At 35.1% G+C, this 25,641-nt stretch overlaps 2 protein-coding genes across 12 annotated transcripts in view; one reads left to right on the forward strand and one right to left on the reverse strand.

The window, feature by feature from the left end:
• C4H4orf47 (chromosome 4 C4orf47 homolog) overlaps positions 1 to 25,641 on the forward strand; it is a 92,454-nt gene that overhangs the window by 29,973 nt on the left and 36,840 nt on the right. The window lies entirely within an intron of this gene.
• Positions 1,026 to 24,452, reverse strand: PDLIM3 (PDZ and LIM domain 3). 3 transcript variants are annotated; one of them, XM_048941173.1, is made up of 8 exons: positions 24,224 to 24,450; positions 19,752 to 19,903; positions 18,102 to 18,186; positions 12,129 to 12,196; positions 8,675 to 8,938; positions 5,938 to 6,068; positions 4,700 to 4,811; positions 1,026 to 4,155 (listed from the first exon to the last, which is right to left on the reverse strand). In XM_048941173.1, exons 1-8 carry the CDS (start codon positions 24,314 to 24,316, stop codon positions 3,966 to 3,968), a joined length of 1,095 nt encoding a protein of 364 aa, XP_048797130.1. In that variant the 5' UTR covers positions 24,317 to 24,450; the 3' UTR covers positions 1,026 to 3,965. The 3 variants fall into 3 exon arrangements, with proteins under 3 accessions (XP_048797130.1, XP_048797131.1, XP_048797132.1); XM_048941174.1 differs by lacking the exons at positions 8,675 to 8,938; positions 12,129 to 12,196 and adding an exon at positions 12,592 to 12,779 and having other exon boundaries at positions 24,224 to 24,452; XM_048941175.1 differs by lacking the exon at positions 8,675 to 8,938.

Genomic DNA, 25,641 nt, shown 5'->3' on the forward strand with positions numbered 1-25,641 from the left:
GTCAATATATGAAAAGAGTATACCTATAGGTACCTAAAGAGTTTACCTATAAATAGAATGACAAATTGTCTTGTGTGCAGTCATAGCTTCTCCTTGGTTTTACTCTCTTTCAAAGAAAAATTGCCTGTGCTTTGTGTATGTGCACAACCTATAAGTACCTTGTAATTCTACTGGCTGTTAAGCTGATGCTCTGAAACTTCATTTCTACCTACAAGGAGAATGAGTATTTCTGTGCCTTGTTCAGTCATATGAGGTGTTAATAGCCCCCTTCAGGTTTTGTGTAATACTACAAACAACTCTTTTTTTTTTCTTGAAAGTGTTGAAATTTGGCTCCATGTGTTATGGTGTTTTTTTGTTTGTTTGTTTGTTTGTTTGTTTGGGCCATTGAACATATTATTCCAGCCATGTCTCTTTAGTGTACCTGGTCTAGTTAAAATTTAACATTCTGTAGGCTGCTGGTTTAGCAGGACAATTAAAAACCTCTTACATCAGGAATATACTAAAAAGATTGTAAAAAGTAATTTTATAAAGAATGAGATGTATAAAAATTTGTTTTCAAATGATTATCTAGAAAAGAAAGACTGAAAAAATTGCCAGGGATTTTTCCTGTTGCTCAGAGTCTTGCTTGTGTTTACTAAATATTTTGTCTTAAAATTATGTCTACAGTAAGTAGCAGGCTGCATAGTACAGTACAAGCAAATCAGTTGGCTCTGAGGATGTGGCATCTACTCAATGTGTATTTCAGGGAGAGCTTATTTAGCTCTAATTTGGTTCTGCTGAATGACTTCCCTTTAGTGGATGGTGTGTGTTAGCAGTGCTGCTAAAGATCATCCAGTTGAATTTGATCATAAAGGTAATCATTTTATGCACTTTGAAATTGCTGTATGATGTGAAGCAAAATGTAGTTAAGTGGAATGATGAGGGATTTCAAAAGCACATTTCTGATCTGAACAAAATCGTTAATATATTTTTAAAGTGTTGGAATGTGGTTGGAAACCGAAGAAGGCTGTTGAGTTATTGGAAACACAGAGTTTATTTTAACTGCTTTAAAAAGGTTTTGAAGTTTCAGGTTGTTGGTAGCACTCTGACATTATGTAAGAGAATGAAAGCATTGGTCTTGGAACAGTTGATACAGAAGCACTCTGTAAGCCAATCTGGTATATGTTTAGATGCAGTGTTTGTCTTGCTCATTTGAAGAGTTAAAATTTCATGCGTTTCCAGCTCATCTTAGAATAGCCCTGTTGTTTATGCAGTCGTAACATAGCTGAGGAAAGCTTTTCACACCTGTTGATCGACATCTGAAGAGTCTAGATAACAAGCATGTGAAGTCACACTTACTGTCTTTCTCTCCGTCTAAAAATAAATGCCATTGCTCTCTCTAGCTTGCAATATATATAAAGTCTGGACACAGCTGAGCAGCATAGTAGTATTACGCTGTCTTGATTTAGTGGGTATGCGATTCTTAAGCCAGCAGATAAAGTGGATCGTTCTTTAGCTGAACACTTTGTATGTATGGGATTTGTGCCAATAAGCCCTGACACCCACCAGAGGTAAAGAACGTGGCCTTGAGTGTGCTACAGAGAGAACTGCTGAATCTTTCTCTCACATTTAAATCTCTGTATTTAATATCTTCAGGCTGGAGAGAAGGTAGGATGTGATTTCCAATTTCCAATTCCTCTATCAGGATCAAGGATTTTTGAATCCGAATGAATTGAATGTTGATGTTTCTTTCGTCTTACAGTGGTGTAAAGGTTTGCACGTAGGTTGGTACTTGCAATTAGATAGGATTTCAAGTTCTATCAAAATAATCTCAGACCTCAAACCTCTCAAAATAGCACCATGTCATGATGCAATGCCACTGAACTTTACTCACGGATTTGTCATCAGGTCATGTTCTCTGGCTTTCTTTTAACCTAATATTTCTTATGGCTACATTTCCAGGAATTTCCTCATGTTTTTGATTGATATGTTTGGCTTGTTAAAGACAGTCTTCAGCTTTGAAAGCACATCATTGTATTCACTTTCAGAAAGCTGATTTTGCCTAGGTTGTATGCTCAAATGTCTAATATAAAACTTGTTTCATTCTGGCCAGCTGTTTGATAAAATCCAAAACATTCTTTCCTGTGTGGCTGAAAATGCCTAACTTCTATTATTGTTAAGTCACTTGACATTCATACATTCCCATTTTTCATACCAGTTGAAAAGAAATGCGGAATCCTTATCATATATAGTACATTTATTTTTACCTTCAGTTGCTCCACAAAGAAATGAACATTAAGCAATTATTTAAAAACACCAATGACACATTGCAAGTTTGTAAAAATAGACACGTGCACTCTCACTGTCAAAATGATTTTTAGGTTTACTTTATGAACTTTATCAGTGGAAAAATATAAATACTACATATAGCCTTCATGATACATAAGGAACAGAATTGTTTTGTGCCAGAAAATAATTTGCTAGCTAATATTTAAAGGGATGTGCCTCTATATGCTTTTGATATGCAGTTTTAAATTCTGAATACAGTGACACATAGATTTTTAAAATATTTTAATTCTGAAATAATACTAAAACAGATTTAAAGTCTTTGAATATGCAAACATTGCATTTCAGGCTTTGGGAGTCATCTGATTTTTTAAAATAAATCTAAATTGCATACAGCCTCTTATTTTGATTCCTGATTCTTCTTACATTCTAAGCTTTTCATTTTTAGAGTGAGAAAAGTAAGATTCTTTGTCACTGAGTTGTTCATTTCTGCTATGAATTTAAGTATTGTGTTAAGTATTTCTGGAAGATGCTAAGGCGAAGTTTGTCATGTGCGTGTGTGTATGCAGCTGGCATACCTACCTGAAAGCAATGGAGCCCTTACAAGACATTCAGAAATTCAGAAATTCATTTGAAAACTGTGTTCTTGTGAGTTCACCAGTCTTTTCATAAAAGATCTTTCCTTTCTAAATGTTAATTATCAGTCATTTTTTAAGTTGTCCAAGTTTTAATTATCAGGAATTAAGATACTATGGTGATATTTTCCCATTGTTCCTATATGGAAATTGAATAATCTAGAGCAAACAAAAAAATAAACAGTACCTGAAAGAAACATTTTCTGTGGAAAGGCTTTTAAATTTACTTTCATTCTCAATTTGCAGTGAATTCCTAATAGAATAAATTCTTTTTTTTTCCTCCCAAAAATAATGTATTGGTGTGCCTACCTCAGAATAATTTTCTGCTAAGTGATGTGAGAGCTGGAAGGTGATTTCATTTGCAAATCATTAAACTGTGTAGAATTATTTTGCTTCTTAACTAAATGATCATTATGATACTAGCCCTTTTATTATATGAAATGACATTCATTTCTTAACACATTTGCTGCATCAGAAAATTAAGAAAATATAACCCCAAATTGAAAGCAAAGTAAGCAGAATCTATTTTTGGCACACATTGGTGATAGTTGAATGGTTGAAACGGGCATGAATATCCCACTGTTTTGTAGTATCCATGTAAAATAGCTTCTTTTCTAATGATTGATCGTGTTTCTTTCTTGGGTAGGGCCCAGCCTGTAGCGCAATGAGGCTTTAGATTGGTTTGCTATTTGTACAGATATTAGATTCTTAACGTGTTAAAAATAATGTCTTAATTACAGCAACTGGGTGCATATACCTCAGTAATTGTGTAATACCCCTGATGTTTCAATTGTTTTATTTTTATTATTTTTTTATTCCTATACAGCTGTTTCAGTTCATACTCCATTGAGCTGTATTGGCAACTTCAAGGATAAAATTTTAGCTGAATTTTACTGGTATGGTATGTTACTGCTGATTAATAAGGACTTCCACCTCAGAATATCACAAGAGAAAGTTTAAAAGCTGCTACTTTGAATTCAGACAGAAGTCCTGACAGTTGTACTGCAGTTCTAAGCTGTTAATGGCTTCTCGTGTGCATGCGTATATTTGTGTGCTAATGTAAGACTAGCATTTTGGGTAAACAGTAACTGCTTCATATCCCTCTGGTGGCCTCATGCGAGCTCGTGCATGAGCTTCACAGTATAGCTGGCCTTCCACAAAGAAGTAGCCTTTTTGTTTCAGGTTAAGATTGCAGTCAGAGCACACAAAACATTCTGGGTGTCGGTATTTATCACGTGCCTTCACCACTGTTCCTCTGTGTGAAAACAAGAAAAAGCAATTAATTCATACGAATTTAGAGTGCAAAGAAACTAAAGTGTAACACAAGATAAGTTTTAGGTGTTTCTTTTAAGGCCTTTAAGTTGTTTCTCCAGTGGTTTTGCCAGCTTCTAGAGAATTTAAAGTTGTAAGATGAATTTGAATAAGTAGAATATAAAATGCGTTAGAGGTGATGACATAAGCTTTCTAATAGCTCACTGGAAAACCAGTTTGAAGGAACATTTTATTTTGGTTGTAACACTTTACGTATAGTCTCACCTATTAATACGTGGAATAAATTAATGTATTTATAAAACCCATTTCCTCATCATTATCTGTGTTCTTTGCTGAAATTAGTGATGTCATTAGAATATAAAGCTGGCAGATTCAAAACAGATCACAGAGTGTTTTTGATGCTCCCACTGGCTTGTCAGGAGGATGCTTTATACTACGGAACAACCTACAAACCTGTAGTTTATCTGGATGTAAACTGGGGATGTGCACTTAAGCTAGAAATATAAAACTGAGCAGAAACAACTTACAGAATTCCACTCCCACATTTGTCACACTGTGGTACTTTCTGGGCTCCGGGCAGACCAGTAGGTATCTTTGTTACAGGTGCTTTCACACTTCTTGTACCCACTGGACGTCCATCTGAAATCCAAAATATTTCTGTTTAATACAGGCTGATACAAAAGTGTCTGCTACAGTTAAATCTTTTCCTGTAAATACGTACTTCTGTGTTTACAAGCTTTCACTTATGCCCAATAATTTCTTGATATAAGCTTTGTGAGCCCAATCCCATGTCTTTAGAATTGGGAACAATGATGTGTACTGTAGCCAAAAAGCAGATACAGCTTGATTAAAAATATATTGCTCTCTATCTCATAAACACACAGAAATTCTAGATAGCAGGTCTTGGGTACAAACAGGAGAAAGAGGAGGATTTGGCTTTAACATAGGGCCTTAACATAGTCACAACCTCTCTGAAAGCTTACTTATTTATACAACAATATAATGAGTTCAAAAATATTTGTAACATGATATAAATATAAAATTATATAATAATAATATAAATAATATAATAATTATATAAAAGAAGATGCCAAATAAAATCCCACAATAATATGTGTACAGAAAAAATAGACGCATTCATTCCTTCTCTCATAAATATTTAGATATAAAAGGAAAAATTATAAATATTTATAATATTCACATCTTAGCTTAAATTTGGTTATATTTTATTCTTTATGCTTAATGTAATTGTAAATATTAGAAACTTGTAGCCTTTAATAATGTTTATTGTTATTTTCAAAACTTCTTCATTTGGAGGAAATATGACTGTAAATGGTGTTGTCCTCTTTAGTTTTCATTTAGAATGGAGAAGGAACGAGTGAAACTTCTCTTAGAAGCTGGCTTAAAATTCTCTTTTTTCTGGATGTGGAAGAGAGTGTGTTCTTTCTTTGTGTCCCACAAGTTCTTACACATAAAACTTATCATTCAGTTACAAACTATTTTGTACATTAGCAGTCTTAAACTAACATCACCGTTTTATTAACACAAGACATTGCTAGCCATAAGAGCAAGGGGAAAAATGTTACTAGGCTTGTGTACTATTTGTCAGATTTATAAAGACTTGGGCTGTCAGAAATCTGTGCAGCTCATCAGAGTTCATATGAGAGAGCTCATCAGAGCTCTCTTATTCTCTGATTCCCCTTTCTCACAAATATTAAAAAAAAAAAAAAAAGTTGAACAGGTAGAATATGTTATTATTAACCACCTTCCTCGGAGACTAAATTCTGGAGCACCTTAAAGGAGCCAGACTGGCGGGGTTGGCTGGGCTCCTCCTGTTGGTTGGAGTGCAGCATCCTGTACACGTCAGACTGAGGCACTGCCATGGGAGCTGGGTCACTGCATCACAGGGAGGAAGAGCAGAGAACGCAGTTAACAGACATAACTTCAAATGAACAGCTCTGCCAGGCATAGAATGTGATTCAGGAAACAGCCATAGAGATATGTGAGTTTCTCCAGCCACTGGAAAACTGTTTCTTCCAGGTAGCACTGCTTTATATAGGCTTCTCTGGAGCCTAGTGTACTGAAAAAGATATCCATGGAATTCTTACAAAAATAAGTCTACGAACTCATGACGCTGTTTCCATAATTACTGCTCTGGCTCTAAGGGCATTTGGAAATAGGCCAGTACTTGTGTTTAACTTCAAAGCAGTTGCATTCTTGTGATCAACTGCTGTATTACCAGATGCTCTCTGGTCCAGTATCCAGAAATTCCATTTTCACAGCAGCTGGCTTCGGGAATGCTGATAAAATCACAGACCAGATCATTACATAGGGTCAGCCAAAACCTAAGCAAACACTTTGAGAGAGTGCCATGAAGTCGAAGTATTCATGCTTTTCTAAGTTGGCTCATTCACTAGTTACAATAATGATTACTTATCTAATCTAATTGTTACTTAATTTATGAAGGTGACAGAAAGAGACTGAAGTAGGTACTGCATTTGCAGATAAACACAGGTGAATGGAAAATCTACTTTTAAAATTAAATTAGGGTGGGATGTGACTTTTATAATGGCAATTTCATGACAAAAATATAAGGTAAATTCTTGTCCAGATAGTGTTTCGTGGTTGAATTTCTTGTGACCTGCAAACAAAAGATTTTACCAAAAATGTTTTGTGGTATTTTAAATCATGCTGAATTTTAAAATTGATTGAGCTAACTAACATTTTCAATGTCTGAGAGAAAGGGCAGATGACTATACATACTGGGAAGCTGAGACAAACGTGTGACATCCATAAATTTCAAATTGCTACTGGGACTAATTAGGTAAAAATTACTTCAGTGAAGTCTGTTATCTCACTGATACTTGTGTAAATGTCCAGTTTAAATTTCCTATTACAAAAAGCCTTCTATGGTCTGTTGTACCTTAGATAAGTTGCCACTGGCAAAAAGCAACTAATTCCATGGGAAATTAGGCTGGTTTTGATTTAGATGATTTTGTTACCTTCCCAGAATAACATCTGGGCTGTCACATAGTACAGTAAGAGGAAAAACTACTGTTGACTACATTAATTCTTTCTGAGCAACCAAATTGTTCACAGCCATATTTAAGTTGGTATAAAACGTGTTCTTTCATAATAAGCTTTTAATCTGTAGAGTAAGCTCACTTCTAAAGATTTTCACTATTGCAAATTCAGACCCTCAGTCTCTCTTCTTGACTAAAATATTCCTGAAATCTAAACAAGTGATAATACAATTACATACAAAAGGCAAAAAACAGGGACAAATCTATGAGATAACATTCCTAAATTCATACAGAGTTAAAATGAATGCCGTAACAGAAAAGACATTTTAGACCTGTGTAGAGAGTCAGTTCTCAAACTGAGAACACTACAAGCATTTGTGAAATCTCATTACTTTGGGCTTAATCCATTATGACAGTATAAAGAAAAAGCCATTTGGCTTTTTTCTTTTTCCCTATTCTTGTTGTTATTGAGGGTAAACATAAACATTAATGCAGTAGATTAACATCGCTCAGATGAAGTACAGTTTTGTGTTCATCAAATTAGCATGAATATAAATATTTCTTTATAAATTTGATTTTTATGGTTAGTTACAGCCCAGTTCTTCAAAGTGCTGAAGAAGGCTTATTCGTGCCAGTGATTACTGCTTATTTAAGGTATTAGTGATTAGCTTTAGTTTACACCATATATATTATAAATTATTAAGTCCTGTTGTATAACAAAAAAATAAGTAATGTTAAGCAAAAATAAAGATAAACCAAAATTAATGATTAATTGTACCTTGTAAAGATGAGTAGAGTTTTAAAAGTTTTTATTATTTATCACTGCTGTCCATATTGGTGAGGTTCCTACCTGACTTTTAGTTACTTTAGTAAATAAAATTCATAAATCATCTTTTAATCTTTAGGTTATTTTTAGGTTTAGAAAGTCAAAACTGGCTCTTTTTTGATAAAAGCTAGTTACTGAATGAATTGTCCCAAGAGGGAGTTAAATAGTATGAATATCTGTCCACAAGATCTCCTAACTTCAGCAGTTGAAATAAATTTGACCTAATAATAATATTGCATTAATGATCAATAAGAATCATTAAGAATAATTTAATAAGATTATTAAATTAATAAATTATTAAATACCAACTGTGATAGTAATAACAAATAATTATGAATTTGGGAGGGAATCAGAATCTTAATTTGGAATGACCAGTCAGCAAGTTGTCCAGGTAGTTTAATCAGCTCTTATTTATTAATTACAAATTTAAGATTATTTCCTCTGAGTTATTTATAAATTCTGAAAGACCTCTTTAATACTAAAAGTCATCAACTACTAGTGTTTTAATGGAAACATTCAATGCCTTTAAATAACTTAGTTTGTCTTTAACCCTTTTACACATTCTTGAAGAAACAGTGTGATATTAAAGCCCATGACTGCTGGTACATTCTAAATTCATATATTCATAAATATCAAGCATACTCTCTAATTACCTCATCACGGGTGTTTCCCCCAGAGCTGTAGAAACTTGGCCTTGCAGTGTTTCCATGATATTGTCATCTGAGTACAACTGCATAGGTGTGTTAAACTGAGCATGTACAATCTTGACACCAGGAAGCTCCATTTCCAGGGGAACGTTAGGGGCCATCCTAGACACTGCTTTCAGCTCGGTGGGGCAGATGGAGCTAACCGTGCTAATTGAAGAGGGGGTACTACGTCCACTGCCACAGTCAATCCCCGAAGGAGTGCTGCATCCACTGTGTTAATTACAGATTACAGCCAGAGTGCAGAAAGGTGTGCAGTGCGCATCGGATTATAGAGAATAAAGACAAAAGTACAGGAATACGGTGATGTTAGCAAGCGTATGTATGTAAGAAATACAGGAAAGTGAAAGTAGAGAAAAGCAAAAGTATGTGTACTCACTGAAAAGCATTTTCCTGTAAAAAGCATCAGTGCCAGTTATAATGCGTTCCTTAAAATTCTGGCAAGCATTTTCTTTAGGCAGTAAAAAAAAAACCAAAACAATGAATTTAATATTTCAGAACACAACATGAATTTGCATTTTGAACGCTAGATTTTGTTTGAGGAGCAGTTAAGCCTCCATAAAACTTGTTGTAGGCAAGTAATTCTTAAGATCTCAAAAGAGTAGCCTACAAAGATTATGAGAGTTGTACATGCCAGTGATGCCAGTGACAGAATGAACACCAGCAATATTGGAATCCTAAATGCACCATTCCAGCCCTGCACTTCATAATCCATCTCAGTCCACATCTGAAGAAATTAAAGTAGTGTAAAATAATGAATATGACATTGCCCAGATTTCCTTAAATTCTGTGTGAGTTTGTCTTTTAAAATTATTTTATCAATATATTTTATTTGTAATATTTGTTGAAAATTTCATAGAAGAAAAAAATGCTTTAACAGCCAGTTGTACTTTTGCTTTTCTAAATGACAGTGTTTTTAATAGAATATCAAATGGTCCTTCACAAGAATATTCATTTTACTGCTTTTGAAGCATATTTTGCATGTAATTTATATAAAATAAAGAAGATGTACAGTTTTGGAGAAATACTGATGTTGCTCTATATTACTGAATTAGAGTTAATGTGCACCAACATCTGTGAAAAAGGTCTGGTAAAATAATGTAAAAATGTAACCATTAAGCTTGAAGTCTTTTTCAGTGTCACTAATTTGAAGACTTCAGTATTTTGCTCAGAGCATCTCAGAGGCTTCCTTGATTCCAGGGATATTTTTTTCCTGTTGTTGTGTAATTTGTTACCATTTATATGATATTCAGAACCAAGAGAAGATAAAAATCTTTTTCCTCTGTATCAGGGTTGTGATTAGTTCTTTCCAAGCTGAATGATTTTGTGTAAGTCTGTAAAATAATACTGTATTTCACAATTTGATCATACTTTGCTCAGGAGATACTCTTGCATGGAGAAGAACTCAAATTCTCCCTGATTCAATGGAGAATTTGTGTAGGACCACTTTCTTAAAAATTTAAAGGGAAATACATTTTCTACAATTAAAGACATATGAAAAGAAAGCTAATTTCAGAAAGGACAGGCAAGTCTTAAACCAAAAGTACAAATTCTGTATCATCACCCAAAAAGAGTCAGCTGAAAATATTAATATATATGGCTATTTATCACAATCTTAAAATAAAAATAAAAACAACACCTTTACATTCTGCAGCATCTTGCTTTGTCAGTGCTGATACTGTTAGTAAGTGGAAAAAAATAGGATAAGAGCAGAAAAAGTGTAAATCTTGCTATTAGCAGCTGAAGTGGTGTTAAAGCAGGATGAAGTATAAATAGAATGTAATCACAGATAAAATATAATTTCCAGTTAGTTTAATCCAAAGTTGTGGCTAATGTTGAATGTTAGTTCAATCCCACAGCCTAGAATCAGCTCTTGTCATCAAAGTGCTGTTTACCTTCAGCTGTCTGTTCCAAAGGGATATATATGGTCAAATTGGAGGTGGATTTTTTTGTTTGTTTTGCTGTGTTTAACAAAGAATATTTTTTTCATTCAAACTAACGAAAAAGTAGGAGATGAACTGTGCGATAGACAAGGTTTTGTAGAATTAAGATTATCCATGCATGAGTGCAGTTTTTAAATATAGACTTCTGCAATGCTAGAACACTATACAGACCATAGCCAACTAAAGTTCTGAAACTTCTTACATTTCTGGTAGGCTGGTGCTCTTCTGACAAGCTGGAAAATGGACAATTTAATTCAGCATTATCTCTGAAAATATTGGGAGATTGAGAGTAGGCTCCCATACACTCATTTGAACTTCTGTGTCTGATTAGATACCCACAAATGGTACCTCATGGTCCAAAACTCAGTTCTAGATATATATATAAATGCTGTCTGTAGTTAGAGGCCATGTTTTTCCTAAAGACTGTTATCATTTATCCTGTATTGTCATCAGCCTCCTAGTAGAGATGGGCATGTTTTCTCCATTCTACATCGTTCTTTTTGTTCACAGAAGGATGGGTCTCTATCTGTCTATTAGTTTCCTCTTTGTCACTCAGATAGTGAAAAAAAAATAAAATACATCTGACAAAACTGATAGTCCATATGAGATTGTCCCTTGTATGCAGGAATCAACTATTCTGCTTTTTCAGTCTAGTCTGTCAGACTTGAAGTAGTATAACATAGCATACAGGCATTTTTGACCCTCAGAAGGAAATACAGAGCACTAAATCCACTGGTAAAACCTGTTACTCCTAGAAAGCATCGAAAATAACATCGCAGTATATTGTATTGGTTGAGCACTTTTGAGCTTGAAAGAATTTGCATTGTTTCCCTCTCCCCTCTGCATTTAGTACTGCAAATAATAGTAAATTAGACATTCTGCCCCCAGCTATGATTGAGGAATATTAGACTGAAACAATTAATGTTAATATATAAGCTATTCTGCATTTTACAGATATACACTTCTGTAACAGTAGGTAGTTATTCTAGCTCTGCATTAGTCATTAGGATATCCTCTGACCAGCTATCTGCTGAAATTTTAACTTAAAATCACCACACAGCCTGGACTTTAACTTGCAGAAGTACCTATCTTTTATTTAGCAAGTGAAGAAATCTCATACATTTGTTTTTGGACAGAATTTCAAAGCTCTGTATATTTCTAAGTGTACAATACTTGGTGCCACACTATAAACTGAATCAGGTTTGTGGTTGCAGTTATTTCAGAATCATATATGTATAACTGAGAGTAGGGCCTGGACCTGTTTGCTTTCGGAAGTTTTGAATTTTGAGCCTGATATCTGCAAGTTAAGCACTTCAGGTTTTTAAACTCCAGCCATACATAATATACCACCGTAAGTTAATTTCAGATGCCTCAGTATGCTATATTAATGCAAACTGTGAGTATCCATTAAAAAGTAACACCATGCATTCAAACTCATCACAGCACTCAGAGTTTATAACCTGCTTCGGCCTGGGAGTATGAAAGGTTTGGGCCGAATATTATGCTTGTGTTCAAAGTAGTTCATATCCTGTAAAGAAAAAAGGGTTAAAATAGCTTTCTATAGGCCTATAAATGTTTACTTCTAGCTAAAAGGTTGCTGATAACGCTTTAAAATCATAACTATGAAGTAACCTTTTTTATTTTGTACATTCCTGGAACTTAAAAGCTGCAAAGTAAAGGTATCAGAAAAGAATTAGATTGCAGTGTTGCAGATCAGTAGGGGGAGGAGAATTCTAACTACCTGCAGTGTTACTACAGAGTTGAATGTAGAGTTTTCTGTGTTGGAAAAAATTGCTTCATTTATCACTCGTTTTTTGGATAACCAACAAACTCCTGATTATCAGGAAAAAACAGCAAGAGCTGGACTTTTTAACTGAAAACAGAACAGATAGTGATATAACACAAAAAAATACCAGTACTCACTTTTGTGATGCGTTAGGAATGAGACTCCTCAGCTGTCCATGGAGTGCGTCTTGTATATTGCCAGATGAGTACAGCCCAATTGGAGAATTATAGGAGGAGCTCACTACCTGTCTTTTGTCATCAATATTTGCTGCTGCAACAAAAGGCTGGGCCCTTCTGTTGTGAGCTGTACCAATAGGCTTGAATTCCTGTACATGATAGGCAGACAAAATACACAGAGCTACAATGCACACCAAAGCTAGTAATGAGTAAAACTGACATCAGTATTGTTAATCTCTGCATTTTTTACTTTTAACTTTGTTATTTTTTAACTGATGCAAGCATACTATATTATTCTATGAATTTTCTGTTTTCTTCTGAAGCCGTACACATTCAGAGATTATTTTTCTGTCTCAGAGCAACCAGAAGCCATTCCACATTTGTGAGTAGAATGAAAGTTCAAGAAGAAATGAGTGAGATGACCTGTTGTATTCTCTAGATTTTACACTGTTTAGGTTCATCTTGTAGAAACATTCAGTGGATGAAGAGTTTTTGATACTGTAGTCCATCATCCTTTGTTGCTGTCCTGCAGTGCTTTTCAGTGACAGTGCTATGTGTGCACTTGATCAATATAGAATAAAAAAGTCTCATTCCTAACAGAGGTTTCTACAGTTTGAATGGCATTCTTCTTTAGAGACTGGAAGTTTCAATGGTAAGATAGCAGAGATTGTTGGTACTTCTGTAGCTTAGCTCTGCCAATTTGCTATCTTGACTTTGGATGTGGGATGTGTATTTTGGCTTGTGTTTGATTTTCCTGAGGTTTAGGCCACTTGACAGCAAATCTACAGAGGATGAAATCTGAACTGAGGACAGAACTTTCACACATGCCGAGTCCTTTCTTATTCCTGAAAGCTATATTCTACACTTAAAAGTGTGGTTGGAGTAATGCTACAATACCGTAGACAATGTATGTAATCACGTTGGTATCACACAGTGTCATATGACCTACGGAGGGTTTGTTCTGATATTCCCTTATCAATTTTATTCCAAATTGGTTTAATCATTATGTACAATTTATGCTATGTATTTGCTGTCACGTGTTTTCTAATTGTTACATACCCAACACCTTCAGTATTGAAATTATTCTGATGCAACCGTGGTCTTCCAGTTAAATCTTGCAAGTTATGCAAATGAGTTTTCTTGTTCTGCTATGTCATTTTTTAAACAAAGTTTTTATTTTTTTGAGATGCAAAAATGCCTTTCTTAGATTATGCTAACTTTTAGGAATGCTAGAAAAATTTGACTTAAAACAAATTAGTAACAAATACAATACAATTTGAATACTTAATTCAGGATAATAAGATTAAGTAAGCATATAGTATGAATATATGAATATGAATAAGTAATTCAGGAGAGCAGATTAGATAAGCATGGACACATTTTTGACATCTGTAGATTTTAATTTTCGAAATTATGATAACCTGAATGTGAACTGGCTCCGTAGTTTTCATTTAAAGCTACAGTTTCAGGAATATATTTAGGAACAGATGAAAAGTCATGGTTATATAGAACGTGCAGTCAGGAAATGCAAACAGTAAAAGCAATTGTATTAAATGGGAGAGTTTAGCAGCATTACATTGTAAGAGACTATTGAAAGAAGCAATCAGATAGATGTGCACAAAGGTTTTGCTTGCAATCTTTGTTTCTTTCTGTCAGAACTGCATTGCAATTGAGAAAATTTATTAGTAAATGGAAGTAAGCAACTACTGTTTAGGTTCATGTCTCATGAAATATATTAATATCAAAATATTTTAAATTGATTTAAATCCACGTATGAATACAAAGCAAGCAAAAGCAACAAGGAACACTGTCATTTCACCCCATTTAATTAGGTTGACAAATGAACAGCACAGAAGACGTGGCATCCGAGTAGCATATTTACAGTATAACAGTTTTGAAAAAAGTACTTGCAGTTAATTCAACTTAAATTAACTCCTTTTTAATTTAAAATCATCTCTTCATATAAAATATCAATGACAGAACATACAGCAGCAAAAACAGTCCAGCTCTTGTGTTTATTGGATCTTACTGAGTCTGTAAAAAGTCCTCTTATTTCAAAAGCAAAATGAGAACTGGATGTTGTTGAATTCATAATCAGGAATGTGTGATCATTATGGTATTTCATTTCTTAATTTTTTTTTTCTTCAAGACGGATGGTTTTTTTTGCATGACTAAGTACATTTTGCATTTTGGTACAGGTGTCAGGAACAATATGAACACAGCCCCAGAAGTCTGTAGAAGTGTAGGCAGCAAGGATTGTATGATGGCATTCTTTGGGGCTAACTGCCATGAGTACACACAGGTTTACATGTTGAGGTACTCTGTGACTAAAATCTCTGTGAATGCTGTTACAGAAGACAGGCTAGGTCCTCAAAACAACATGAGTGTAAGTGTATAATTTCAGTACTTGACTAGAAGTAGTAATAAACTGTAAATTTTGTAGAATACTCTGTTTTGTTTAGATTTATAGACTTATCTATGTATACAGTATATTTATATTTCCAAGGAATGTGTTATGTCTTTCAAGGCCAGAGGTCTAGTAACAGGGAACAGAATGTTCAAAAGCAAAGATAGAAGGAATAAAAAAAACAAGACAAAACAACAACAACAAAAAACACAAATAAAAATAATTCAAGAAATTGTGATGATGGAAACAATTTTACCTGAGATTAAAAGAGTTGTAAATGACAAAAAAAATTTACAGGTGATAGTGTTGTTTTACATTAACAATATAGTAGAAAAGTATATATGAGGGGTTCTTTTTTGTTTTCTTTGTTTTTTTTTTTAAATAAGATTCACTTTGTCATTTACTTTGATTGTCTTTTCTTAATTATATTATTTGAGAACCTTCTGTTCTAAATTACTTTTTTACAGAATACGAGGGAAATATATTAGTAGTACTTCAAGTAGTCTATTATTTCCTATTATTCATTGTGCTGTAGGTTGCTCCAGATTAACAAAATGAAGTGGTTGGTTCTTATATGGGAACGCTTTCAAGAGCTTTCAGAACTCCTGGTCAGCAACTACCACTGGAAGTTGTTTGCTGGGATTGTTATCTTTATATTCTCTTCCACTAGTTTTTCCTCTGGGGAGTTTTTATTTGCTTTGAGAATTGCCTCTGTTAGTCTCCAAATGACTGGAGCTGCTCAGCCTAATGCAAAAGCTTTCTGCTGTGTAAAGGTTTCTTGTTCCATAGCTGAAACTAGGCACAGTGTTAATTATCAATTTTCACATAACCATCTCCAAGCATCTACAGAACACTTTCTATCTGCTGAAATTAAAGTAAGCTTTCTTTGACCTTCTGTTGATTTGCTGAACTATTTAAAGTATGTTTTACTTTCATTTATAACTACCTTTTATTAGCTTGCAAATTAAAATCATTAATTAAGAAGATTGTTTAAGTCTTATTCTTATATAGTTAGCTACTAATCGATTTTAAATTACTGATTTCCCCTCTTGTGAAACTTTCTTAGTGTACTTTAGATCACGTATCTGGCAAAAGTGAAAAGTTCTAACTATCTTTATAACATCTGTCACCTTCTGAGTAATTTTAATTGTTATGCAGATGTCGGAAATACTTTTTATACAACTCAGTGATTTACCATTTTTGTAGACCAACCAGTGTGTGCAATACTTTTGGATAAATGGGATTTGCATTTAAAGCAGTACTATACTATACTGTTTTTAGATTTTGTTTCACTCGCCTGGGCTTCAATGCCTATGTTCACTGTTAGACAGCAGCACACATTACTGTCATTTATGCAGATTGTAGCTGTACTGTAAATGGTCATCTGACAAATTTTCATTCTGCTGTTTGCATTGTTGGTATACACACCACAGGGTTTCATGTGCTGTGACAATATGTGCCATAAAATTAAGTTTAAAATTTCAGCACTTATAGAAAAAAGGCTATATTTTTTTCACACAGGTAGAACAGATTGATGGATGTTCTTCAGCAGAATTTAACTACAATGTTAACTGTCTTGAGGATGGTTTAGCATATTTGTTTACTAACGTTGCTGCTTTTCTGATACCTAATAGTTACTGAAATTAATTAGTACTCCTGATTTTCTGATAAAGGAAAGAAGTAGACATACCTCTGTACCATATGGAGATGCTGGCTGTTTAAATCTGGGATAGATATTTTTTCTAACTGCCCAATGGAGACTGCTTTTCAGTAGCCTGCCAAATAGCACTTTGAGAAATCTTATGATTTATTTTTAACTAACAGCTCCTCTTAGGAATGCAGCATACATGTAAAAGGGATTATGGTCCTGTAATACATACCTACATCATTTTCTGTACAGTTTGTAGTCACTTTGTTCTACTGCTATGTCTTCTATGTATATCCTAGCTATTCCACAGAAATATGCATTTAAAATAGCTATTTTGTTTCTTCATTATACTGTCTCTTACTGCTGAGGAAGGTGGATTATTTCTCTTGAAGTGTGCTGTATCGTCTAACATAAAGGCTTTAGAGCAGAACAGAGAGAGAACTAGAACACCAGAATGCTGTATTCAAGTTTTGGAGTGCAATTGTGAGAACAGAATGGGTGGAAGCATTTACTGCATAGAATGGGTTCAAATAGAATCTGCTCTTATTCATTTATTTATTTATTTATTTATTTTCTGGGGTAACACAAAATAAAAACTTTGACATGCTAACTTTGATCCTGACCTGCAATGAGAATGCTCCTTTCCCTTTCTCTCTTGAGACTACAGCAAATGTTTATCTATGTTAAAGGAGGAGTGGCGAAGGAAGTAAAGCACTAGTTATAGACAACAGCTAGACAATTAACAGATAACAACATGGAAACTTCTGCTCAAAGATTTGCACAGGAACTGGGTATTAGTTTAAGAGAAAGGAGGATTTAAATTGAGTGGATTTACTTTGCTCACGTACAAGAAACAGGATCAGGCTGTTCAAAAGTGGTGAATGATTTGCTTATTGATCAGTGCATGGGTGTTGAACAATTTTGTAACTTTCAGTTCTGTAGTACAGTGTAAAAGTGCATGGAAATAGAGAGAAGCAACATTAATGAATTTCCCTGTTGTGTTACCTGTTACATCAAAAAGACTTTTGAGATGTGATGGACGCATTGCACTGGTGTTTGACATCCAATCCTGACTTCATCAGAAAGTCTCTGAAGGAGTTAAAGCAACTTAAACAGTATCAGAATAAAAGGGGTATTTTTATCCATAGTAGAACTGTGGTGATATGTGCAGTTTTGAAGAAAAATGGGTATGTGTTGTAGCTTGTTAAAATTTTGTTTCATTTGTAGCTGAAAAATTAAAGCGTCCATCAAATAAGGTGATGCTTATGTATCTGAAAACTGTTATGATTCGTATTTGCTTAAACTGGTAGATAATGGATGGAGTGGTATTCAAAGAATTTTAATGACCACAAAGGAGATCATTTGAAGTGTAAATACACGAGTGAAAATGTTTAGGTAAATTTAAAGAATTCATACCTGTGGTTCAGCTTCCAAATTTATCTTGAAGGGATTTGCTTTGCCATCTTCCGAAACTTGTGGCGACCATAATTTAGTTTGTGCCCTACAAAGATAAAAAGGCAGAGATTAAAGAACTTGAATTCCTGTATAGTTATATATCTCTGGTAAAAGGTAGTATAGTTTGAAAGTTTAGTTTGTTTTATGCTTTGTTACTGTTTTAACATGAAAGTGCTTTAACAGTATTTGTGTATTATATGTGAACTGTATTAAAAAGTATACGTATATTTTTTCAATTACTTACATTATGAAGAATTGGAAATAATTTTTTAACAGTTAATGGAATGCAAAGGAGAACTAGTCAGTTTCTGTTTTGAGTAGAGCAAGCTTTTTACAGCTTTGTTTTTTAAATGTTTGATAGCTTTTTGGATATCTTAAATATTTTGCACAAATAGATGTGTATATTAGGAATTTTCCTAAACCTCAATATCGGTTTATTTTTTCATGACCACAATATCTGTGGAAGAGCTGCTTCTCAATGGAGGAAGGGTGCAATTTAGGTACACAAGGTATATATCCAGTTGTAAATAGATGTTGCATAGATATTCTTTCAGTTACTTCAGTGCAGATAGCAACACATAAATAACAGTTACAATTCTGACTTCACAGGCAAAGGAAAATTTGGCAGCTGATTTTAGAATGCTGCAATACTAACATTAAACATTAATATGCAGTGTATACAGTAATATTGTTTGTTATGTAAATCCAAATATTTAGTATTTTTTAATTTGCTGAAACTTCACATGGAAAATTACACTTACCATATTTTTAAATACTTCTTAAGAGAGTTGTTAAATGGTATGTAGCAGCCTGTAACAGATTGATATACTGCAATTAAGTGTAGGAATTTTTAAACTAAAGTCTAGGCTCTAGTAACTAGACGATTCTTCTTCCAAGAAAAATACTCCTTTATTTGGAAAGGAATATTGTGGTCAGCTGGAACAAAGTGCTGCGTCTCCCTAAGGGCGTCAGGTTGGTCAGAGTTGTCTGATTCCTGGAGACAGCTGGGAAAGTGATTTTGATTAAAGGCTGAACAAACACATTTAGGGGATGTGAAGATGTGTGTTGTTCCTCATGATAGCTTTAGCGGAGTGAAATGACTGTAAGAAATTTCTGGGCTTGTGCATTTCAGGTAAAAGGGCTTTTTGTTTTTTTAGCTACTTTTTTTCCACCTGTGTTTGAGGGCAGGAGGCAGTGATAAGTGCTTGGAGCCGAGAGTGGTAGAATACTGAGGTAACTGACCAAGTGACAGCTAGCTAAGGCCTCTGCTTGGCCCTTTCCAGCTTTTTATTTCCCAAGAATGTTAAGAATATTTCCCTATGGTAAATATAAGGCTTATGAAGTCAGTAGAGGCAGTGAGGGATAGGGTTCATAGCTCAGTGATTCTTCAGGAGAGTTCCTTGATGGAAGTTAATCCTGTTCCTGAGGATGTGTTCTGGGACTATTGCCTGATGTGGAGTTGGTGAGGTAGGTTTGCATGTGTGTAATTTGAAAGGTTTTGTGAAATTCTCAGAATTATTTGATGTAGGTAACCTACATAATGGTTGCAGTGTCTTGGTTGGTTGATTGTACAGTATCTTTTCTCAGAAATAAGCAGATATGTTCACGTACCTCTCTATTCTCAAGGAAAGCTGGTGTGTAGCTGCTTTAATTCTTTCCTGAGCATCATTGTGTGTCATGTTCTCTGTGCTTAGGCCATTGATAGCCACAATAACATCACCAGGGCACAAGTTGGCAGTAGAAGCCTTGCTTCCAGGTGTAATCTGAAAAACAAATTCTGAGTGAAGTTGCATTCATACCTAATAGCTGATAGGGAAGCATGGTGAAATTCATTCTATTTTCTGCTGGACTGGGTGTGGGAGGAATGGGTATATAAACAACTGTCTGATTTCTCCCAAAAGCCTTGCCTTTGCAGTTTTGGTGGTTTCTCTGTTGTTTTATTGTCAGATCAACAGGCGTGCTTTATTCATCATAACTTCAAAGTAGATGAAAATTGTTTTCACACTTTCTGAATTAAATAGGTTCCACTTTAATTTCTGTACTTACTTTAACTCGTCTTTGAGCCTTTCATCTCAACTGCCATTGTGTGATTTGACTGAGAAAGTTGTGATGTTCTTCCTCAAAACCTGAGGTAGTAGCAAAATAGTACTCTGCTAAATAGTTGTGTTTAATGTTCATGTGTGTGATTTTCATTGACTGGGGAACATAGAAGGACATTTGTGGTCTCACTGTGCTTAAGGACAACATACAGGAGTGAGTGTATTTCCTGCAAGCTTGCCTTCTCATGTTGTCTATTTAAGTAATCATAAAAATGCCAATAATACTGAAATAATATTTTCTCTTTATTCATGTCTAACCTGGATCCTGAATTCCTTGAAGTTCTTCAGTCCTACTGCACTTCAGTAACAGTGATTCTTCCAGGTGAAATACCAAACAATGCATGCCAAAAAGAGTATCACTGTTGAAACAGTGTGAAATGTCAGCCAGTCATTCTTTACTCTTTCTAGCTGTCCATCTATGTTCAGAGTTTGAATGCTTGAGGAAATTAGGGTTTTGCAGTCTTTTTTTTTTTTTTTCCCTGCTTTCTTACTTGTAAACTTATTTGTTATTTCTCTGCAACAAGCTGTAGTGCATGTATTATTCTCACATGAGTTAAGTAAGCTTTCAAAACAGGTGCTTGTAACCAGCTGGAGGTTATTAGCCCCACCAACATCCAAAAGGATGGGCTTGCCTATTTTGTATTGAACAAAGTGTTAAGGTGCCTGAATAGTCATTTTGAATATGGATCAAGAAAGTTTCTTGCAGATTCTGAGTCTGGAGACCCCAGAGTGATCTGCTTGTCAAATTTCAACAGCTGCTAGTTTAAATAAACCACTGAGACCACTTACATTACTGCAGCAAGAAATGGGTGGGAGAGACCATTCTTCCTGTAGCCTGTTCCCGACTTTGTCTAGCATGTGGAGGACATGCATGGAATGACAACTGCAGGAGAGGCCGCTGGCGTTAGAATGTCTGCTAAATTCTCTAATGCTCTAAATATAATGGGCAAAACCAGCCATTCTGTCATTCTTTCTCAAGTGAAGAAAGGGACCTCGCTGTGGTCACAAAGTGTTACAGGTATAGCATTGACATTGCAGGTACCTCAATAAGTGATGCCGTATCTTAAGGAACTAGTTAGTGACTTATGAAATGTGCATTGTGACTACTTACAAAATGTTACGAGCACAGCGTTTGTTGGTCATCCCTGCTTTGTGAGATAGATCCTACTGGTACTTTCAGAAAACTTTTTTCTTGCTCTTTCAGACACATCTGTATGATGTATCTATTGTTCCTGCATTCTCCTGCATTCTTTTTATTTGGATAATATAGCTGTTGAGCATTCAGATGTTGACAGAGATAACTCTTTATCCCACATGGTTAAAGTATCTGTTTGAAGAAAAACACTCTGCATCTGTTTAATAGACTTACACTTTGATAAATATTTTAAGCTTTTACTTCATGAAGTTTTGAATGTTTGCAGGCAGAGAGGCTAAACATGAAGTTGAATTAATATAAATACTTGCATCGTGATCTGTAAAAGTTTGTAGTAAAACAGAACTGAAATCTAGAGTTAATAATGTTTTACCATTCACTCCAACCTCCAGAAGTTTTAATTTTGTGTAATGCTTTATTTAATATGACTTAAAGTCTAGGTTTGCATTCCTCTAAATACGTGACCCAAACTGTTATCTTCTGCTCAACATAGATGGAAATTGTTCTGTTTCATGATACTGGGGTTTTGATCATTTTGCTTAGATAATTTCTTTCATCTTTGTAGAGTTCCAAGGATTTAAAAAAACATTTTCCTTATTTCCAGTTAGCTGATCATTTCTGACCCTAATAGAATCTAACTGAATGTGTCTATTTTTATCCCCCTTCTCTTTCTTCCATCCTCTCAGAGATCACGGGATTTGTGGTCTTTGCATTTGCTTGAAACAGTCAAGAGAATTGTCTTGCTTGGAAAAATTGCAAATGGATTTTTGAGATGGCATCTGTTCATTAGACAGGTGTATGATGATCTCCTCTGCCGTGGGCCCTCTGACTTGTTCTAGTAAAAGCTTTTTCTTGTTGAACAACGGGCTGTTATGGCCACCTAAATGTACACCTGTTCAATTGTTTTATTCAAAATGTTTGAAAATAATTTCTGTCCTTCTCTTCATAGCAAACAGCATTTCTTGTCAGGACAGTTGAGCCAAATGTGAATAGACTACTGTTGATTCCTCTTATGAAACGAACACGTAGGCCCAAAAAAGCAGGGTATGCAAATCCCACAAATTGTTCACTAGTGGTTAAGATCTACAGCACAATACTTATTGGAAGATTCTTCTAATTGTATGATGTGGCAAAAAAAAACTCGCCACCACAACTGAAAAAAACCCTAAGATTACACAAATCTACCATTAAAATCATTAAACTTAAGCTAAGCAAACATAAACATCTTCTTTCTCATACATATATACATTATTTCATAGGTTTACTTGCAATATGATTTTTGAGTATTGCCATAGTTTGCTAAAAGCCCATGACTTATGTCTTGTGAGACATTCGGTAGGTATGAGTCAATTGTAAAATCTTCAGAAAGTTACATTTATAGTAACATCCTTTGTTACAGTAGTTTTAAACTTCATTGCACTTAATCTAAACACAAAGGAAATACAAACCAGACACCGCTAAAATATTTTTCATTAGAGATAATGGAAACTATTTTTCTTTTGGAAGCCCATAAAAGGCAATGAAGGCCCCAAAAAATCCAGAGATTTTTTTTTTTCTTTATTCATTGTTTTTTGTCTACTGTTTGCTTAAAGCTTTTTGTTATATCTTATGAATGTTTTTTTATGAAGTTGTGCACTCTCTTTTATTTACACTTAAAGTAATTGTGTTTATGCTAGTGTGAATCTGGAGTAAGTGATCAAAAGAAATTAATTCTTACTGGTGTAATAGAAAAAGGCTTGATGCCTTCTGTGGACGCCTGTTTAGAAGTGTATTTACTGCAAGGCATCAAGAGTGACATTCATCCTTCAAGGCTTTTGATGTTTATTTAATACCAGACATAGTGTATATATTGAGTCATAGTGCGGGGCTTTGGAGGGGGGGAAGGTGCCGGGGGCTTGGTGGCTCATGCATTGCATACTCAGTGTGTCTGAGGTGCTAAAAAGCAGCAAAAACATAAGGAGAACTAGTTCTGATCCTTAATGTGTTTAACACAGTTTTCAAAATAATAACAATAAAAAAAAATTTGAAATACAAGTCTACTTAATGACAGGATATATATATCTGTAGATGCATGGCAGCTGTCTGCTTATATGCTCCTTTCATCAAGTAATTTATTTCATAAGCAATTTGCAATTAATAGTTCAAAATCATGGGAATATGAAGGCTTGAGTTCTTCCTGCCCTTTAGTGGGGGGTTAACGTGAATTGTCTGTTACTAAATATGGCAGAAAACACAGACGAATTCTCTCTTGCATATTTAGGATAGATAACTTCAGATAATTCCTTAATTAAACATTCATGAAAGTGGAAAACTTTCAGATTTAAAAGCAGGTGCTGTTGCTTTTGCTGGCAACATGCAAACTTCAGTTTAATTAAAGTTAGATTCATCTCAGGAAGTTGGCACGGAGAATTTGCAGAACACAAACTTGCAGGCATGAGGAGCTGCCTGCCAGGCGATGTCTCCCTGGTGAGCACTCAGGCAGGCAATGAAAGTGGGAGCAGTGGGGCTCTGGCCTTCAGAGGCTCAGAACTCATTTTCTCATCTGAATGCTTGGGGAAATCATGACAAAGTTTTCCTGCTGCCAGAGCACTTGAATTTAATTTTTGGGGCATAATTAGAAGTATTCTTTTAGACCAATAACAAAGTTATAGAAATGTGACACAAAACTTTTAAAGCAGTTAGCTTTCGGCTAGCTCTGCTCAGAGCCAGCAGCTGCTTGCTGATCTGTGCACAGCTTCATCTGTGTCTCTGAACTTAAGAAAAGTAAAGGGCAAAAATCTGCAACAGGTGTCAAATACAACAAATACAAAGGAAATGAACAAAGCACATACCCTGGTTATGATCAAAGGTTGGTTAAAATCTATTCCTCCTGAGAGCCTGAATCCCCAGGGTGCCGGTCCTGGAAGAATAACGTTCTGTGGCATCGTGGCTGGGGGCTGCTGGGTTCCTGCTTGTTTTCCTCTGGTGTGTATGAGGGCTGAACTGCAGAAGGATGTGTGCTGGGCACCTGCAGGACAGGGCAGCTGACTCCTGGGATGTTGTGGTCACCCCAAGCACTGTGCTTTATTCCTCCTCTGGGTGACGTCAGCCAGTCCCTAGCTTCCCCACCCACCGAGGGGAGTACCAAACCAGACAAATAAAGCCTCAGCTGGAAAGTTTACAAGTACATCAGCTTTATCTGCTGCTTCAGCATCCCCCTCAGCCTTACAATCAGTCAAATCCAGGATACAGCTTTCTGGCTTTGTAAAGCCACCCTGTTGCCTGCTTTATAGTGCTGGTCCTTGTTTTAACTTTACAGAGCACTGCTCTGACTGCTCATGGTTCTGTTTCATATAAACAAATATAAAGAGATTTCCCTCTCAGGCTGTCATTTCACATCTTGTCTTACTTGTAATGTAATAGGCTGCTGCCATAAGAAGTCTGTCCAGCCCTTCAGCTGAGTATTTCAGCCACAGTCACTTGAGAGCATGGCATGCATCAACTCCAATGGCTTGAAAAGTCTGGGCTGATGTCATGCATATTTCTTGTACTGAGGAAGAGAATTGCAGAATTATTTGATGATACCTCTATTTTTTTTGTAGAAATCTACAATTGCAAGACAATTCCAAATGCCTTCTCTTGGTTGCTGATGTTATTCAGTAACATTCTCCATCATTTTGATTTTCTGGCATTAGCTTGTTCAGCTTTATTCTGACTTTATCCCCTTTGTACTGCTCAGAAAGCGGAGGAATTGTGCAGTGATGATGTCTGTGTTCACTCACTCTCTTATCATGATGCTACAGATTTTTGCTTAGAAGCGACATTACTGAAGTTAACTGTGCATGTGAAATGTTCTTCAAGCTTCACTTTGCCCACAGTTTGTCCTCTTTTGTAACAGTGCCTACAGCTCTAATAAAAAACTGTTGAGAATATGTATTTTGTAGTGATAACAGTCCACATTATGTTTTCTGCCTTTGGGTAAAAGTGGTTGTCTTTTTTTTTTTCTTTTTTTTCTTTTTTTTCTTCCTTGTTGTTTCCTATGTCAGAGGCCTTACTCACCTTTGTTCATTCTGTGCATTTGCCTTTCTTATTACCTTTCTTATACACCCTGTTCAGAGGAGACTCTGGACAAAAAAAGAATAATAAGTGAGATGCAAGAATAAAAAGTAGGTTCATGCCATTCGGGTAATTCCTGGTGTGGGTAATGTGTTTATTTGCAAATATCAGTATAAAATTGGTTTCTGCTACTTATTCCTCATACTCGTTGAAT

The sequence above is a fragment of the Lagopus muta genome, chromosome 4, assembly GCF_023343835.1.
Source record: "Lagopus muta isolate bLagMut1 chromosome 4, bLagMut1 primary, whole genome shotgun sequence".
NCBI lineage: Eukaryota > Metazoa > Chordata > Aves > Galliformes > Phasianidae > Lagopus > Lagopus muta.

Coding starts and splice junctions, on each gene's coding strand:
- PDLIM3 (XM_048941173.1), bottom strand. CDS start 24,316: ATGCCACAGAACGTTATTCTTCCAGGACCGGCACCCTGGGGATTCAGG. Junction 6,069..8,674: donor GGGGAAACACCCGTGATGAG/GTAATTAGAGAG, acceptor CCTGTGATGCAG/TGACCCAGCTCCCATGGCAG. Junction 4,812..5,937: donor GAATTTAGTCTCCGAGGAAG/GTGGTTAATAAT, acceptor TTTGGATTTCAG/ATGGACGTCCAGTGGGTACA.